Below are 16,477 nucleotides of genomic sequence, written 5' to 3'. Positions count from 1 at the left end.
AATTTTTCCGTCATAAAACAATTGAGCAAACTGAAAGCTGTGTCCTTAAAGGGTTAAGATGCTCCTCTGTCCTCCACTCATTACCTGTATTAATGGCACCTGTTTGAACTTGTTATCAGTATAAAAGACACCTGTCCGCAACCTCAAACAGTCACACTCCAAACTCCACTATGGTGAAGACCAAAGAGCCGTCGAAGGACACCAGAAACAAAATTGTAGACCTGCACCAGGCTGGGAAGACTGAATCTGCAATAGGCAAGCAGCGTGGTGTGAAGAAATCAACTGTGGGAGCAATAATTAAAAAATGGAAGACATACAAGACCACTGATAATCTCCCTCGATCTGGGGCTCCATGCAAGATCTCACCCCGTGGGGTCAAAATGATCACAAGAACGGTGAGCAAACATCCCAGAACCACACGGGGGGACCTAGTGAATGACCTGCAGAGAGCTGGAGCAAAGTAACAAAGACTACCATCAGTAACACACTACGCCGCCAGGGACTCAGATCCTGCAGTGCCAGACGTGCCCCCCTGCTTAAGCCAGTACATGTCCGGGCCCGTTTGAAGTATGCTAGAGAGCATTTGGATGATCCAGAAGTGGTTTGGGAGAATGTCATATGGTCAGATGAAACCAAAGTAGAACTGTTTGGTAGAAACACAACTTGTCGTGTTTGGAGGAGAGAGAACACCATACCTACTGTGAAGCATGGGGGTGGCAACATCATGCTTTGGGGCTGTTTCTCTGCAAAGGGAACAGGACGACTGATCCGTGTACATGAAAGATTGAATGGGGCCATGTATCATGAGATTTTGAGTGCAAACCTCCTTCCATCAGCAAGGGCATTGAAGATAAAATGTGGCTGGTCTTTCAGCGTGACAATGATCCCAAACACACCACCCGGGCAACGAAGGAGTGGCTTTGTAAGAAGCATTTCAAGGTCCTGGAGTGGCCTAGCCAGTCTCCAGATCTCAACCCCATAGAAAACCTTTGTATTGAGTTGAAAGTCCGTGTTGCCCAGCGACAGCCCCAAAACATCACTGCTCTAGAGGAGATCTGCATGCAGGAATGGGCCAACATACCAGCAACAGTGTGTGACAACCTTGTGAAGACTTACAGAAAACGTTTGACCTCTGTCATTGCCAACAAAGGATATATAACAAAGTATTGAGATGAACTTTTGATATTGACCAAATACTTATTTTCCACCATAATTTGCAAATAAATTCTTTCCAAATCAGACAATGTGATTGTCTGGATTTGTTTCCACATTTTGTCTCTCATAGTTGAGGTACACCTATGATGAAAATTACAGGCCTCTCTCATCTTCTTAAGTGGGAGAACTTGCACAATTGATGGCTGACTAAATACTTTTTTCCCCCACTGTATGTAATAGTGTTAAACTGACATTCTCTAACAAAATAACACATCTACATTTTTTCATTATCATAGTCTTCTATGGAAGATCTTAACATCCTTTTCTTTATTAGGTTCCAACTGTAAAGAATGTCCTGCTGGGTTTTACGGAGATTTGGAGAACGGGGAAGAAAAGTGTGTACCGTGCCAGTGCAACAATAATATTGACCCCACGGATCCTGAATCTTGTGATAAGGTCACAGGAGAGTGCTTAAAATGTCTGCACAACACATATGGCGCAAATTGTGAGTCCTGTTTACCAGATTATTTCGGATCTGCTCTTCTTCAAAATTGTCAGAGTAAGTTACACAACAAAATGATAATATAAGTTTCATATTACAGTGTATAATGGTCAAAACAAAAACAGTGTCTCCCAATAATAAAAACCGTAGTATAATTAACCTTAATTTATAGACCTTTCCTTGCTAATGATAATCCTGCATTGCTACACTCAGATCAGACCTGAACTATCAATTATAAAAACATTTCAGTTACAATTTAAGTAAATAATAATTACTTCTCTTCACTAAGTATTACATTAAATCCATCAGATACAGTATGTTATTTAGACCACATGTAATTTAAGGAAAAAGAGCTTTGAACAGAGTGGGAAAGAAGAGATTAACTTCTTTTGTGTCTAGGAAACCACCTGTTTCTTTACATCAAATAAGCTTTTATAAAGTTACCTTCAAGGTAACAAGAGGGTGAGAGTCCAGCAAAGACTGGGTTCTTTCCCTCTAAAATTACTGGAGAAATAGCTCTTCTACGTTCCATCTTGACTGAGCCAAACATCTAGCAAGTATTATAAATCTTCCCAACATTTTGTGTTTGAGTGAAAACAGAAGTGATACCTTTATTACATTTGTTGGCACATTGTTGCTCTGTTACTTCTTTTTGAAAGCAGAATTATTTACTCCACGGATTTAATCACTTTCAACCATATGAAAGTGTGTAGTTATTAGCTGTACTCATTTTCATATTCTTTAGTGAACCCAAGCTAATCAAACTAATTTCAGTACCTAACTTTGGCCCAGATTACAAGTAGAGCGAAAATGCTAGCGTGGGCCACAAAATTGAATATCGCTGGACAGCGCTAAAATTAGTGTGCAGAGTAATATTACAAGTCCATGTAAAAGATATTTACCAGGGAAGGTTTAGTGTGGCCAACATTGCTTAAGTGTGCAGTATACTTATATGGAAATTGTGACTGCGCTAAATATCGCTCATATTACAAGCAGAAAGTTATGGCGCAAGCCAAAATAGCACTAGAAGAATTATAGAGACTTCCACTTGTAATCTAGACCTTTGTGATTCCAGCATGTTCGATTACTAAGTTTACTTCAACTATAATACTCAATAAGGTACTTATGTAACTCATAGTTAAAGGGATATGAAACCCCAAATTTTGATTTCATGGATTAGATAGTGCATGAAATTTTAAGCATATTTTTAATTTATTCCTATTATTATATTTTATTCGTTCTCTGGGTATCTTTATTTTAAAAAGCAGGAATATAAACTTAGGAGCAGACCCATTTTTGATTCAGCACCTGAGTAATGCTTGCTGCTTTGGGGGTAAATGTAACCACCAATCAGCAAGCGCTACCCAGGGTTCTAAACCAAAAATATATAGGCTCCTAAGCTTACATTCCTGCTTTTTCAAATAAAGATACCAAAAGAATGAAAAAAATTGATTATAGGAGTAAATTAGAAAGTTGCTTAAAATTGCATTCTCTATCTGAATCATAAAAGAAAAAATTCGGTTTCATATACCTTTAATTTCTGAAGTTGAAAAAAAAGAAAATAAAATGTGTCATGTTTTAAACCATACTTTAATGTGGAATCATTAAAAAATATCACATTCCATTTAAAATCAGACACAATGAAACAATTTACAACAGGCTTAGAACATCCAACATTCCCCAACAAACAACACAGATTTTTTTATTTTCAAAGAAGAAGATGGATGAATAATTAAAGGTCTATTGTACCAGTCACTGCAACAAAGAACACTGTAAATTGTCCTTTATTACAGATGGTGTCTTGCTGTCATGGAACATTATGAGTTATGACCTTCAGTTTCAGAGTCAAAGAAACCAAAGTTTTTTACTTTACTTCCTACCTGGAGTTTGACAAGCATGACAATTACTGTTGTTTACACAGAGATGTACATTTGCTAGCAGACAAGGGATGCATTAGCTGCAGTTACAAGAAAAAATGTATTTGAGTTTAGTCCTTTGAACATTTTTATGTAGTGCTAATAATTCATTTAAATGGCATATTTATTTTAAATCTTTCAAATATTTAATTTTTTAGAGTTAACAGCAAGTCTGTCCATCAAGAATGGATTTGGAAATAAAAAGAAATAAATCACTGAGAATATTTTCTTTAAAAGCCTCTTCTTGAGAAACTCTTGGACATAATTGTTTTTAAATGGGTCATTTATGCACAATACTTTAAATATGCTTTTTTCTGGAAATGGTCCATAAATTTTTACGAACTTCCCAAAACAACCCTCTGACATAATCCTCAAAAATAAAAAAAGTATTGATCCTTGATTATTAGAATTAACATATTAAATTGTTATCTTGAATTTATGGCAACACTAGGACAAATATTTTAGATAGACTCTAAACCTTTAATTGGTAAACCTTATGCAGTTTGTTACATTAGATAGCAGAGCACACAAGGCAAATTTCATTTTCATTTCTGACTTCAGTGGAAACCTGGGAAAGTCCCTTTCTTACTTAAAAGGGTTAAACATAATTAAAGCCATGAACCAAGGCCCAATGCATTGCTGGTTTTGAGGACACTGCGGAGTGAGCCAATAATATAAAAAAGCAAATCCAAATATATTTTTGAGGGCGCATGAATGATTAATATAGCAAATACGTGCGCAATGTGCAATTGTGACTATACACCAAAGGCCTTTTAAAACACTGTATTCACTTATCTTGTAACTTCAGTTATTACCTGTTGTTTATTAATAATCAGAATAAAGCTACTACAATGAGCATCCACAGAAATCTTTCCCTAAGCATACTAATATCAATGGCAACATGTGAAGCTTGTTGTACGCATGAGCGGAACATCATTTTAAACATGGTATTTCATTGACTAAAGTGAGTGCTTATGCTTAGATACAAGGCAGGGCTTGACAAATATGATTTGAAAATCTCAACCCACACATCCCATATAAAGTCTGTCACTCTCTTACAAGCACACAACTAGAATGATAGCAAAATGATAGTTAGTTACAATCAAATAGTGATAGCCCCCTGGGTCCCTAACATACAGCCACACAATGAATGCCTTCAATCAAACAGACTTAGCTACAAACAAGAGTGGCACGGGCCTTTTGTAATTTACCTATAGACATACAAATAATGCAAATGGACTTCACTTTCAAACCGGACTGGGTGCACATCCCATGCCACTGCAAAACTCACAACCCTGGGTACTCATCAGCACTCACAGACACCTGCACAGCTTCCAGCAAGTCAGGCAGTTAACCCCAGACAACCCTGAGTGCAAAGCCCATAGAGAAAATTACAAAAGGTTAACACAACACATAGAAAGTCTGGCACTTTTTTGCAAGCACACAGCTAGAAGAGTAAGGTTTATTTTAAAATCAAAGTATACGATTAAGGTTTAATCTAGCTGTGTAATTGTAAAAGGGTGCTTGACTTTTTACGTGGATCAAAATTGCCCCCCCCCCCTCTGGGGAACCATGGCTACTACTTATTTAAAGAAAAGTAAAAAGATATTAAAGTGCCTTTTTTATATTCATTGTGTACAGAGCTTTCTACTTCTGATTTAGTGACTCTGTGATGAAAAAAATAAGATTGTATTACTTTCAGCTGAAGATAATTATAAAAGTTTGGATACTACCAATTTAGTGGCTAGATTTAGAGTTGGGCGGTAGCCGTCAAAACCAGAGTTAGAGGCTAGCTTCAAGTATTAACCCCTAATCTGCTGACCGGAGCTCACCGCTACTCTAATAAACGGATTAACCCCTAAAGCTAAGTCTAACCCTAACACTAACACCCCCCTAAGTTAAATATAATTTAAATCTAACAAAATAAATTAACTCTTATTATATAAATTATTCCTATTTAAAGCTAAATACTTACCTGTAAAATAAATCCTAATATAGCTACAATATAAATTATAATTATATTGTACCTATGTTAGGATTAATATTTATTTTACAGGCAACTTTGTAATTATTTTAAACAGGCACAATAGCTATTAAATAGTTAATAACTATTTAATAGCTAAAATAGTTAAAATAATTACAAAATTACCTGTAAAATAAATCCTAACCTAAGTTACAATTAAACCTAACACTACACTATCATTACATTAATTAAATACAATACCTACAATTATCTACAATTAAACCTAACACTACACTATCAATAAATTAATTAAATACAATACCTACAATTACCTACAATTAAACCTAATACTACACTATGAATAAATAAATTAAATAAAATACCTACAAATAAATACAATGAAATAAACTAACTAAAGTACAAAAATAAAAAAGAACTAAGTTACAAAAAATAAAAAAATATTTACAAACATTAGAAAAATATTACAACAATTTTAAACTAATTACACCTACTCTAAGCCCCCTAATAAAATAACAAAAACCCCCCAAAATAAAAAAATGCCCTACCCTATTCTAAAATAAAAATAGAAAAGCTCTTTTACCTTACCAGCCCTGAAAAGGGCCCTTTTCGGGGCATGCCCCAAATAATTCAGCTCTTTTGCCTGTAAAAAAAAAAATACAATACCCCCCCCCCCCAACATTACAACCCACCACCCACATACCCCTAATCTAACCCAAACCCCCCTTAAATAAACCTAACACTAAGCCCCTGAAGATCTCCCTACCTTGTCTTCACCACACCGGGTCCCGATCTGTCCAGAAGAGCCTCCGAAATCTTCCTCCAAGCCCAAGCGGTGGCTGAAGAGTGACGTCCATCCTCCGGCTGAAGTCTGGATCCAACCGGCAAATGAAGAAGTCCATCTTCGGGAAGAAATCTTCATCCTATCCGGGCAGAAGAGGACATCCGGACCGGCAACCATCTTGATCCAAGCGGCATCTTCTATCTTCATCTGATGAGGAACGGCTCCATCTTGAAGACCTCCAGCGCGGACTGATCCTCTTCTTCCGACGTCCAACTGAAGAATGAAGGTTCCTTTAAGGGACGTCATCAAAGATGGCGTCCCTCGAATTCCGATTGGCTGACAGGATTCTATCAGCCAATCGGAATTAAGGTAGGAAAATTGTGATTGGCTGATCAGCCAATCAAAATCAAGTTCAATCCGATTGGCTGATCCAATCAGCCAATCAGATTGAGCTCACATTCTATTGGCTGATCGGAACAGCCAATAGAATGCAAGCTCAATCTGATTGGCTGATTGGATCAGCCAATCGGATTGAACTTGATTCTGATTGGCTGATTCCATCAGCCAATCAGAATTTTCCTACCTTAATTCCGATTGGCTGATAGAAGCCTATCAGTCAATCGGAATTTGAGGGACGCCATCTTGGATGACGTCCCTTAAAGGAACCGTCATTCGTCGGGAAGTCGTCAGAAGAAGAGGATGGATCCGCGGTGGAGGTCTTCAAGATGGAGCCGGTCGTCATCGGATGAAGATAGAAGATGCCGCTTGGAAGAAGATGGTTGCCGGTCCGGATCTACTCTTCTGCCCGTATAGGATGAAGACTTTGGAGCCTCTTCTGGACCTCTTCAGCCGTCGCTTGATAGAAGACTTCAGCCGGATGATGGATGTCTAGCCCCCGCTTGGGCTTGGATGAAGATTTCGGAGCCTGGAACGATCGGTGATACCTGGCATGGTGAAGACAAGGTAGGAAGATCTTCAGGGGCTTAGTGTTAGGTTTATTTAAGGGGGGTTTGGGTTAGATTAGGGGTATGTGGGTGGTGGGTTGTAATGTTGGGGGGGGTATTGTATGGGTTTTTTTTACAGGCAAAAGAGCTGAATTCTTTGGGGCATGCCCCACAAAGGGCCCTTTTAAGGGCTGGTAAGGTAAAAGAGCTTTGAACTTTTGTAATTTAGAATAGGGTAGGGCATTTTTTTATTTTGGGGGTCTTTGTTATTTTATTAGGGGGCTTAGAGTAGGTGTAATTAGTTTAAAATTGTTGTAATTTTTTTGTAATGTTTGTAAATATTTTTTTATTTTTTGTAACTTAGTTCATTTTTATTTTTTGTACTTTAGTTAGTTTATTTAATTGTATTTATTTGTAGGAATTGTATTTAATTTATTTATTGATAGTGTAGTGTTAGGTTTAATTGTAGATAATTGTAGGTATTTTATTTAATTAATTTATTGATAGTGTAGTGTTAGGTTTAATTGTAATTGTTTAAACAATGGGGCTGCGTTAGGAGCTGAACGCGGCTTTTTTGCAGGTGTTAGGTTTTTTTTCAGCTCAAACAGCCCCATTGTTTTCTATGGGGGAATCGTGCACAAGCACGTTTTTTAAGCTGGCCGTGTCAGTACGTTTTTTAAGCTGGCCGTGTCCGTAAGCACCGCTGGTATCGAGAGTTGCAGTGGCGTTAAATTATGCTCTACGCTCCCTTTTTGGAGCCTAACGCACTGAAAACCCAGCCATTCTGTGAACTCTAAATACCAGCGGTATTTAAAAGGTGCGGGGGAAAAAAAGCACGCGTAGCTAACGCACCTTTTTGGCCGCCAAACTCTAAATCTAGCCGTAGGTCTTTAATTGAAGATCTATTGTTGTGCTGTGTGGCTCCATTAACCAACTAAACATATTTCTTATTCATTGATGGTTTCTTCTGCAACTACTGTTTTATATAAAGGATTAAGAAAAAACTTTACAAAGCATGGAAGAAAACATAGAAGAAAACATAGAAGCAAACATACCAGTACACAAAAAGATAAATGTATTTATAAAACTAGGGCAGATCTGATTACAACTGCAAAATTGGCAAACTTTGGTAAATAACATTCACTGGAGTTAATTAAAGTAGCTAATTGATTCAGCTACTTAAAGCTAGACCATTTGCAGCTAACAAACTTCAAACTAAAATATCAGCAAGGTCATATCTTTATAACATTATCATTCTTCCCTGTTCTTTTTCTTCCAAGAATGTGTCTGCAACCCGATGGGAACTCATGTGAACTGCTCAATTTATGAAGAAGTTGGAGAATGTGTTTGTGATAAGACAACTGGACAGTGCCCATGTTTACCAAATGTTATAGGAACAAGCTGTGATAAATGTGCGCCAGGATACTGGGCCTTTGCCAGCGGAAAAGGATGTCAACCCTGTGACTGTAACTTAAACAATTCCTATGGAAACCAATGTAATCAGGTAAGATAATGTTTCATTTATAAGACTGGTATTGTATTACAATCTATAAACTATAATAACAATATACATCAACTATTCCCTAAAATGCAGCAGTATGTTGTAACTTAATTATAACTGACTAGCCCTAAAGCCTGTGTACACGGACCATTTTTTGCAGTACAGCGGTCCCACTCCTTGCTCTCTCCTTCTCCCCTTTATTTTGCTCTCTCTCTCCCCTCCTCTCTTTTGCTCTCTCCCTCCTCTCTTTTGCTCTCTCTCCCCCCTCTCTTTTGCTCTCTCTCCCCCCTCTCTTTTGTTCTCTATCCCCCTTCTCTTTTGTTCTCTCTACCCCTTCTCTTTTGCTCTCTTTCTCCCATTCTCTCTTTTGCTCTCTCTCTCCCCCCTCTCCTTTGCTCTCTCTCTCTCCCCCTCTCTTTTGCTCTCTTGCTCTCTACCCCTCTATTTTGCGCTCTCTCCCCTCTCTTTTGCTTTCTGTCTCTCCCCCATCTCTTTTGCTCTCTCTCACTCTCACCCTCTTTTGCTCTCTCACACACTATCTTTTGCTCTCTCTCTTCCATCTCTTTTGCTCTCTCTCTCCCCTCTCTTTTGCTCTGTCTCTCCCCCCTCTTTTTTGCTATCTCTCTCTCCCCCTTTTTTTTTTCTCTCTCTCTCCCCCTCTCTTTTGCACTCTCTCACTCCCCCTCTTTTGCTCTCTCTCCCCCTTTCTTTTGCACTCTCTCTCTCCCCTTCTCTTTTGCTCTCTCTCCCCCTCTCTTTTGTGCTCGCTCTCTCTCCCTCTCATTTGCGCTCTTGCTCCTCCTCTCTTTTTCTCTCTCACTCCCCTCTCTCTTTTTCTCTCTCTCCCCCTCTCTTTTGCTCTCCCTCTCCCCCTCTCTTTTGCTCTCTCTCCCCCTCTCTTTTGCTCGCTCTCTCCTCTCTTTTGCTCTCTCTCTCCCCCCTCTCTTTTGCACTCTCTCCCCCTCTCTTTTACTCTCACTCTCTCCCCTCTCTTTTGCTCTATCTCTCTCCCCCTGTCCTTTGATCTCTCTCTCCCCTCTCTTTTGCTCTCTCTCCCCTTTCTTTTGCTCTCTCTCCCCCTCTTTTACTCTCTCTCCTCCCTCTCTTTTGCTCTCTCTCCCCCTTCTCTTTTGTCTCTCTCTCCCATTCTCCCTTTTGGTCTCTCTCTCCCATTCTCTCTTTTGGTCTCTCTCTCCCCCCTCTCTTTTGCTCTCTCTCTCTCCCCCCTCTCTTTTGGTCACTCGCTTTCTCCCCCTCTATTTTGCGATCTCTCCCCTCTCTTTTGCTTTCTCTCTCTCCCCCTCTCTTTTACTCTCTCTCACCCTCTCTTTTGCTCTCTCTCACTCTCTCTATCTCTCCCCTCTCTCTTTTGCTCTCTCTCTCTCACCTCTTTTGCTCTCTCTCCCCCTCTCTTTTGCTCTCTCTCTCTCCCCCTCTCTTTTGCTCTCTCTCTCTCCCCCTCTCTTTTGCTCTCTCTCTCTCCCCTTCTCTTTTGCTCTCTCTCTCTCACCACCCTCTCTTTTTCTCTCTCTCTCTCTCCTACCTCTCTTGCTCTCTCTCTCTCCCCCCTCTCTTTTACTCTCTCTCCCCCTCTCTTGTCTTGCTTTCTCTCCCCCCTCTATTTTGCACTCTCTCTCCCCTCTCTCTTTTGCTCTCTCCCTCCTTTTTTTGCTCTTTCTCTCCCTCTCTTTTGCTCCCTCTCTCCCCCTCTCTTTTGCTCACTCTCTCCCCCCTCTCTTTTGCCCTCTCCCCTCTCTTTTGCTCTCTCCCCTCTCCCCCCTCTCTTTTGCTCTCTCTCCCCCCTTCTTTTTGCTCTCTCTCTTCCCCCCTCTATTTTGCTCTCTCCCCCCTCTCTTTTGCTCTCTCTCTCCCCCTCTCTTTTGCTCTCTTGCTCTCTCCGCCTCTATTTTTACTGTCTCACCCTATCTTTTGCTCTCTCTCCCCCCTCTCTTTTGCTCTCTCTCTCTCTCCCCTTTCTTTTGCTCTCTCTCTTCCTCTCTTTTGATCTCTTTCTCCCATTCTCTCTTTTGCTCTCTCTCCCCCCTCTTTTTTGCTCTCTCTCCCCCCTCTTTTTTGTTCTCTCTCCCCCCTCTCTTTTGCTCTCTCTCCCCCCTCTCTTTTGCTTTCTCTCCCCCCCCCCCTTTTTTTTGCTCTGTCTCTCCCCCTCTTTTGCTCTCTCTCTCTCCCCTCTCTTTTGCTCTCTCTCTCCCCTCTCTTTTGCTCTATCTCTCTCCCCCCTCTTTTTGCTCTCTCTCTCTCCCCCTCCTCTCTTTTGTGCTCTCTCCCCCTCTCCCCTCTCTTTTTCTCTCTCTCTCTCCCCCTCTCTTTTGTGCTCTCTCCCCCTCTCCTTTGTGCTCTCTGTCTCCCTCTTGTTTGTGCTCTCTACCCCTCTCTTTTTCTCTCTTACTCCCCTCTCTCTTTTGCTCTCTCTCCCCCTCTTTTGCTCTCTCTCCCCCTCTCTTTTGCTCTCCCTCTCCCTCTCTCTTTTGCTCTCTCTCCCCCTCTCTTTTGCTCTCTCTCCACCTCTCTTTTGCTCTCTATCTCTCCCCCTTTCTTTTGCTCTCTCTCTCCCCCTCTCTTTTGCACTCTCTCCCCCTTTCTTTTACTCTCACTCTCTCTCCCCCTCTCTTTTGCTCTCTCCCACCTCTCTTTTGCTCTCTCTCCCACCTCTCGTTTGCTCTCTCTCCCCCCTCTCTTTTGCTCTCTCCCACCTCTCTTTTGCTCTCTCTCCCATCTTTCTTTTGCTCTCTCTCCCACCTCTCTTTTTCTCTTTCTCCCACTTCTCTTTTGCTCTACCTGCCCCCTCTTTTGCTCTATATCCCCCCTCTTGTGCACTTTATCTTATACAGCAGATGGCCAGTCAGCCACGGCTGCTCCTGCCTGGCTCCACCCCCATGATGCCCCCTGTCTCTGCCCCATCCCGCCCTAGCTCTGCCCCGCCACGCCCTGCCGGCCCACACGGTCACGCCCGACTGTTCACGCCCCCCTCTTTCCCGGGTGACCGTGCCCCTTCATGCCCGGCCAGCTTTTCCCCCTTCACGGATCAGGTGCCAGGTCAGTTTGTTGAAGGCCAGGTGTGTTTGTCTTCGCACAGTGTCTACTGCGCATGACAATATTATATTATATATTATTATAATATTATATTATAGGATTTTAATTACATAAAATGCTTATATTAATGGAACATTTAAGTATTTTTTTTCCTTTTTTGCATCTTAAAGAGAACATTTTAAAATATGCAGTAAAATATTCCAGTACATATTTATTTATTTTTTTCAATTACTTATTTATTTATTATTATTTTGAGGGAGGGATTGATGTTCCTATGCTGAAAAATAAACGTTTTAGTCCCCATTTATCATTTGACAACTAGGGAACCTGTCCACCCATCTTCACCACAAAGATTTATCATTGCACAAGTAAATCTTTCTGTAGTCCAGACTCATGCTCTCTGTCAATCATACCAAACTAAAGATATTGGGGTCGATTTAACAATGGCCGAATGGCTCCTGTTCCCCTTGTTTCCGGGCGAGCCTTCAGGCTCACCGGAAACAGCAGTTAAGAAGCAGCGGTCTTAAGATCACTGCTCCTTAACTGGCTCCGCTGTTCTGAGCTGCGGCCAGCAATCAACACAATCGGTGCTGTGCTTTAGCAACAAAGGACGGCATGGAATGTCCTACCCTAAATGGTGTCTTGCAGCCTCCCTCTTCTGCATAATCAAGAATCCAACTGGGGGTGTGCCTAGCAGCTTAAGCAGTCCCCCCATGAATCAGATCCCGGCCTTGAAATAACGTGATTGCATCGATAATCACTTGATTTATTTTTTCCCAGTAATTGTTTACATCGGAACAAAGTTCTAATGTAAGCACTTGTACCCCGGCATGAAGGTGTTAATAACTGGACATAGAGCCCTTTGTGTTTTTATGGTTGTGGGATATGTTTACCAGTAATGTTTTGAGGGTATTCCTTTTCAGCCAACCAGCTTCTATGGCATTGATATGTAGTTTGTTTTATAATCAAAGCAAACAAATTTACCTAAACCCTTTTTTATGCAAACACCCCCCCCCCCAAAAAAAAAATACTTTTGATATCAATGATTGACTTAACTTTGGATAAGACTTGGGGGTCAATTTATTAAGGTGCGGATGGACATGATACGCTGTATCGAATCATGTCCGCGGCACATCGATAAATGCTGACAGCATACTCTGTCAGCATTTATCATTGCTCCACTGGTGAACTGCTGGTGCAATGCTGCCCCCTGCAGATTTGCGGCCGCTAGCAGGGGGTGTCAATCAAACCGATCATATCCAATCGGCTGCTTGCTGTCCGCCACCTTAGAGGTGGCGGACGAGTTAAGGAGCAGCGGTCTTAGGACCACTGCTTCTTAACGTTCGCTTCAGGCAGGACTGAAGCGGAGTGGGTCAGAAGCAGCATCCGCTGCTTCATAAATCGACCCCTTAGATACAAAATTCAAATGCATAAATCAAGTTTTTATTTAAAATGCTCTCCTGTATCAAAGAACATTATTTTTATTATGCAGCAGATACTCATTGCTTTTGCACCTAAGAGACAAATTTCCTAGATTCTGGGTGATAAATGACTGGTATTTATTTAATAGTAAAAAGCCATATATTTATTTAGTGTTGGGTTTCTAAAGCTATTTTTCTCCAGTATCTCAATTTTTTTTGGGTGTAGAACATTTAATATATTATGCATTTTTTTAAATTGATGTCCCTATATACACAAATGGAATTTTTTTTTTTCTCTTTTGCTTGAGGAGTGTGTTAATATTCATCAACAGAGCTATTGGAGGCTTTATCCGCCACTGAGCTTCTATCTCACAGACTAATATGATTTGTTTTATCAGTTGCCCCACTAAAGAGATTTAATTGTACAAAGAGGTAGAGGGTCTATTTCTGAGACCATCTTCCCATTATCTTTATTTAGAGGGGAAAAAAGACCACTGATTTGGTAAAGGGAATTTTCTTATTTTAAATTATAGGTCATATGCTCCTGTAATTTGCAGATGAGCATCCCCTCCCACTAGTGACCAGGGATGTTTCTAACAAGAGGTTATGGATGCTCAGCGCCCTATATTCCCCAATAAATCTCATAAAAGAGCATTACAAAGACAATTCAAGGGATGGTTTAATTACATGCTCAGAGGAAGAGGGAACATAATATTTGAGATAAGCTGTGACGGATACCCCAGATACCCCGACTGGGTAGCTCCGCCAAAAGGGGTCCTGCTTCCTCCCTGCCAACTGCAGCTGTAGCCGCCAAGTAATTACAGCCAGTAGCCCACCCTGATACCAGACAGCACCAGTTTTCAGGATTCCACCCTGTGACAGACTCCGTCTACCCCGACTGGGTAGCTCTGCTAGAGGGTCCTTCCTATCCCTGACCACAGGTCACTATGTAGCTAAGAAAGTGATTATAGTAATCTCCCACCAAATATCTAGACAGACTAGCATTCAGGTGAAACAAGAACTGATGTTATTAGAAAGCACACACTCCTTGTATACACAAATAAGGGTCTTATCTTACTCCCGAATCTCCCGCCATTCCCGCCCCTCCAGGACAGGCTGGCGCCTGCCATAGCACCCACAGTCCCCACAGAGTTCTAGGACACAGAGGTGGTGGTTTTGGGGTTATCCCGGTGGAGTGGTTATCCCCAGATGCCACAGTCTAAAATGCGGCATGATTCGTTACTGGGGACCCGGAGTTACAGCCTCGTAAAGATAGGGTGGTAGGGGTGTCCAAAACCCCTTGTTCCCAAAGTAGCTCCCCTCTGGGAAATTCTCCTACCTCTTGTCCTCCCTAGGGACTACCAATCCCTAAAAGAGCGGAGCTCTAGGGCAAAGGGCCGCGGGATCGACCAGGGTTAAAGTTAGTGGGTGTCTGGCATGATGCGGCCGACCAGGAGTTCCAGGAGCCCGGCCAGCCTGAGAGGGGTTAGGTGGGTATCCATTGCGGTGTTTGCCGACTGGCAGTTCCAGGAGCCTAGCGAGCCTAGAAGGGTTTTCCCAGTCAGAGATCAGCTCTTCTCTGACATAGTAGAAACAGCATATATCACAAATCTGGGAGATCCCATAAGCCCTGAAATGGCCAAATCTGGTGTAAGAGGGAGTTAGCCAGGTAGTAGGGGGGGTGGGGGGAAGCCTGGGTGGTCTGGTATCCATGACATAAGCCATCCAGCTTTGTATACTAAGTGAGCAGGATCAGTGTGCCATGTGATGTGCACCTGTGCTTGTTTTCCCCTGACAAAATGCCACATAAAATGCTTTTAGTTGGAAAGTATATTACTAGGACCTTAGTCCAAGAGGCTATGTTCTAATAAAAGATAATTATGCAACAATCTAGTGATGAAATATTGGAATGGAACAATTCACAAGTATGAAAAAAAAGTCAAAAACAATAAGAGAACAATACAACCTAACACCAAAAGTCAACAGGATCAGGCATAGGGTTTAATGCTTTGCAGGTGACTTCAAGGATGGAGATACTCATTAGATTAATTTATCATTATAATCACTTGGGGTATTATATAGATGTATATTTTTCTAGTAATGCACATATTAAAAGTTAATTAAACCTGAAGTATTTTTTCTTTTATGATTCAGATAGAGTGGAAAGCAGCTATGTAGGCTCAGGGTCATGCACATGTGTAGAACACTTTTTTGCAAGAATGCTTTTAACAATCTTATAAACACAGCTGACATCTGCTGCTCAAAATCATTCTTGAGAAACTTCTACCATATAGTGCTCCAGACTTCTGTACTCTACCTCCTCAGGTACACTTTTCAATCAAAGAATATCACAAGAACAAAGTAAATGTGATAGAAGTTATTGGAAAACTTTTTTTTTATTGTAAGCTCTATTTGAATCACAAACTAAATATTTTGGGTTTTGTGTCCTATTAAAAAATGTACATGGACTAATTACAATCTATGATAAAAAAAAATGATAAAATCTATGACAATTTGATCTACAAAATAGAAAAATATTGTTGAAATTTCAAATATGTAATGGGCCCCAAGGAGTACAAACAGTAATTCATTCTTTTTTGTAATCCAGTATATAATATTTGTCTAAATAGTAATAATAGGGGGTCAGGGGTTAATATAACAGGATATTCAAGGAACAATAAGATATTGTTGCAATATCAATAATACATTCTGCTTGGATTCAATAGAATAATTCCTAAGAGGATAATGGTAATTCTAAACTGAGTTTATTTGCAAAAAAATCATACCTACCTAGTTATATACTTTTTATTCATGTGGAACCAGAATGAATTGTCTTCATCGGAAAAGGTACCCAAAATAATGTATTTGTTTTGGAATTGTGATAACATTAAAAACTTAACATTGTTTATCCTCTTTAGTTTACAGGACAATGTTTATGTAAACCACAATACAATGGGCGAACATGTGACCAGTGTAATGAAAATTACTATGGAGATGCAAAGATTTAATGCACTTGTGAGTATAAAACGTAAAAATATATATAAGTATAAAAATGACTATATTGTTAATTTATTTATAACACGAGAAGCCTGATGACATTTTCTAGGCTTGTGAGATTCTCTAGAAAACCTTGGCAGTACATGAAGCCCATTTTGGAAAGATCTGTTTTTACCTTGAGAACAGTGTGTCTTGCATAGTTTTTGTTCCCTGCTTTTAAGTATG

The 16,477-nt window shown here is 40.5% G+C and overlaps 1 protein-coding gene across 1 annotated transcript in view; it reads left to right on the top strand.

Annotated features, from left to right (window-relative positions):
• The window catches only part of LOC128644138 (laminin subunit beta-4-like), a 184,889-nt gene extending 168,626 nt beyond the window's left edge, over positions 1-16,263 (top strand). The window contains exons 23-25 of the mRNA XM_053696848.1: positions 1,490-1,714; positions 8,563-8,786; positions 16,174-16,263. Coding sequence (XP_053552823.1) covers positions 1,490-1,714; positions 8,563-8,786; positions 16,174-16,263 — 539 coding nt within the window. The remainder of the gene's footprint in view (positions 1-1,489; positions 1,715-8,562; positions 8,787-16,173) is intronic.
• Positions 16,264-16,477: the final 214 nt, after the last annotated feature.

The sequence above is a fragment of the Bombina bombina genome, unplaced genomic scaffold (genome assembly GCF_027579735.1).
Source record: "Bombina bombina isolate aBomBom1 unplaced genomic scaffold, aBomBom1.pri scaffold_561, whole genome shotgun sequence".
Classification (NCBI taxonomy): Eukaryota; Metazoa; Chordata; class Amphibia; order Anura; family Bombinatoridae; genus Bombina; species Bombina bombina.
Note: the sequence above shows the minus strand (reverse complement) of the source record. Positions and strands in the feature narration are given on the sequence as shown.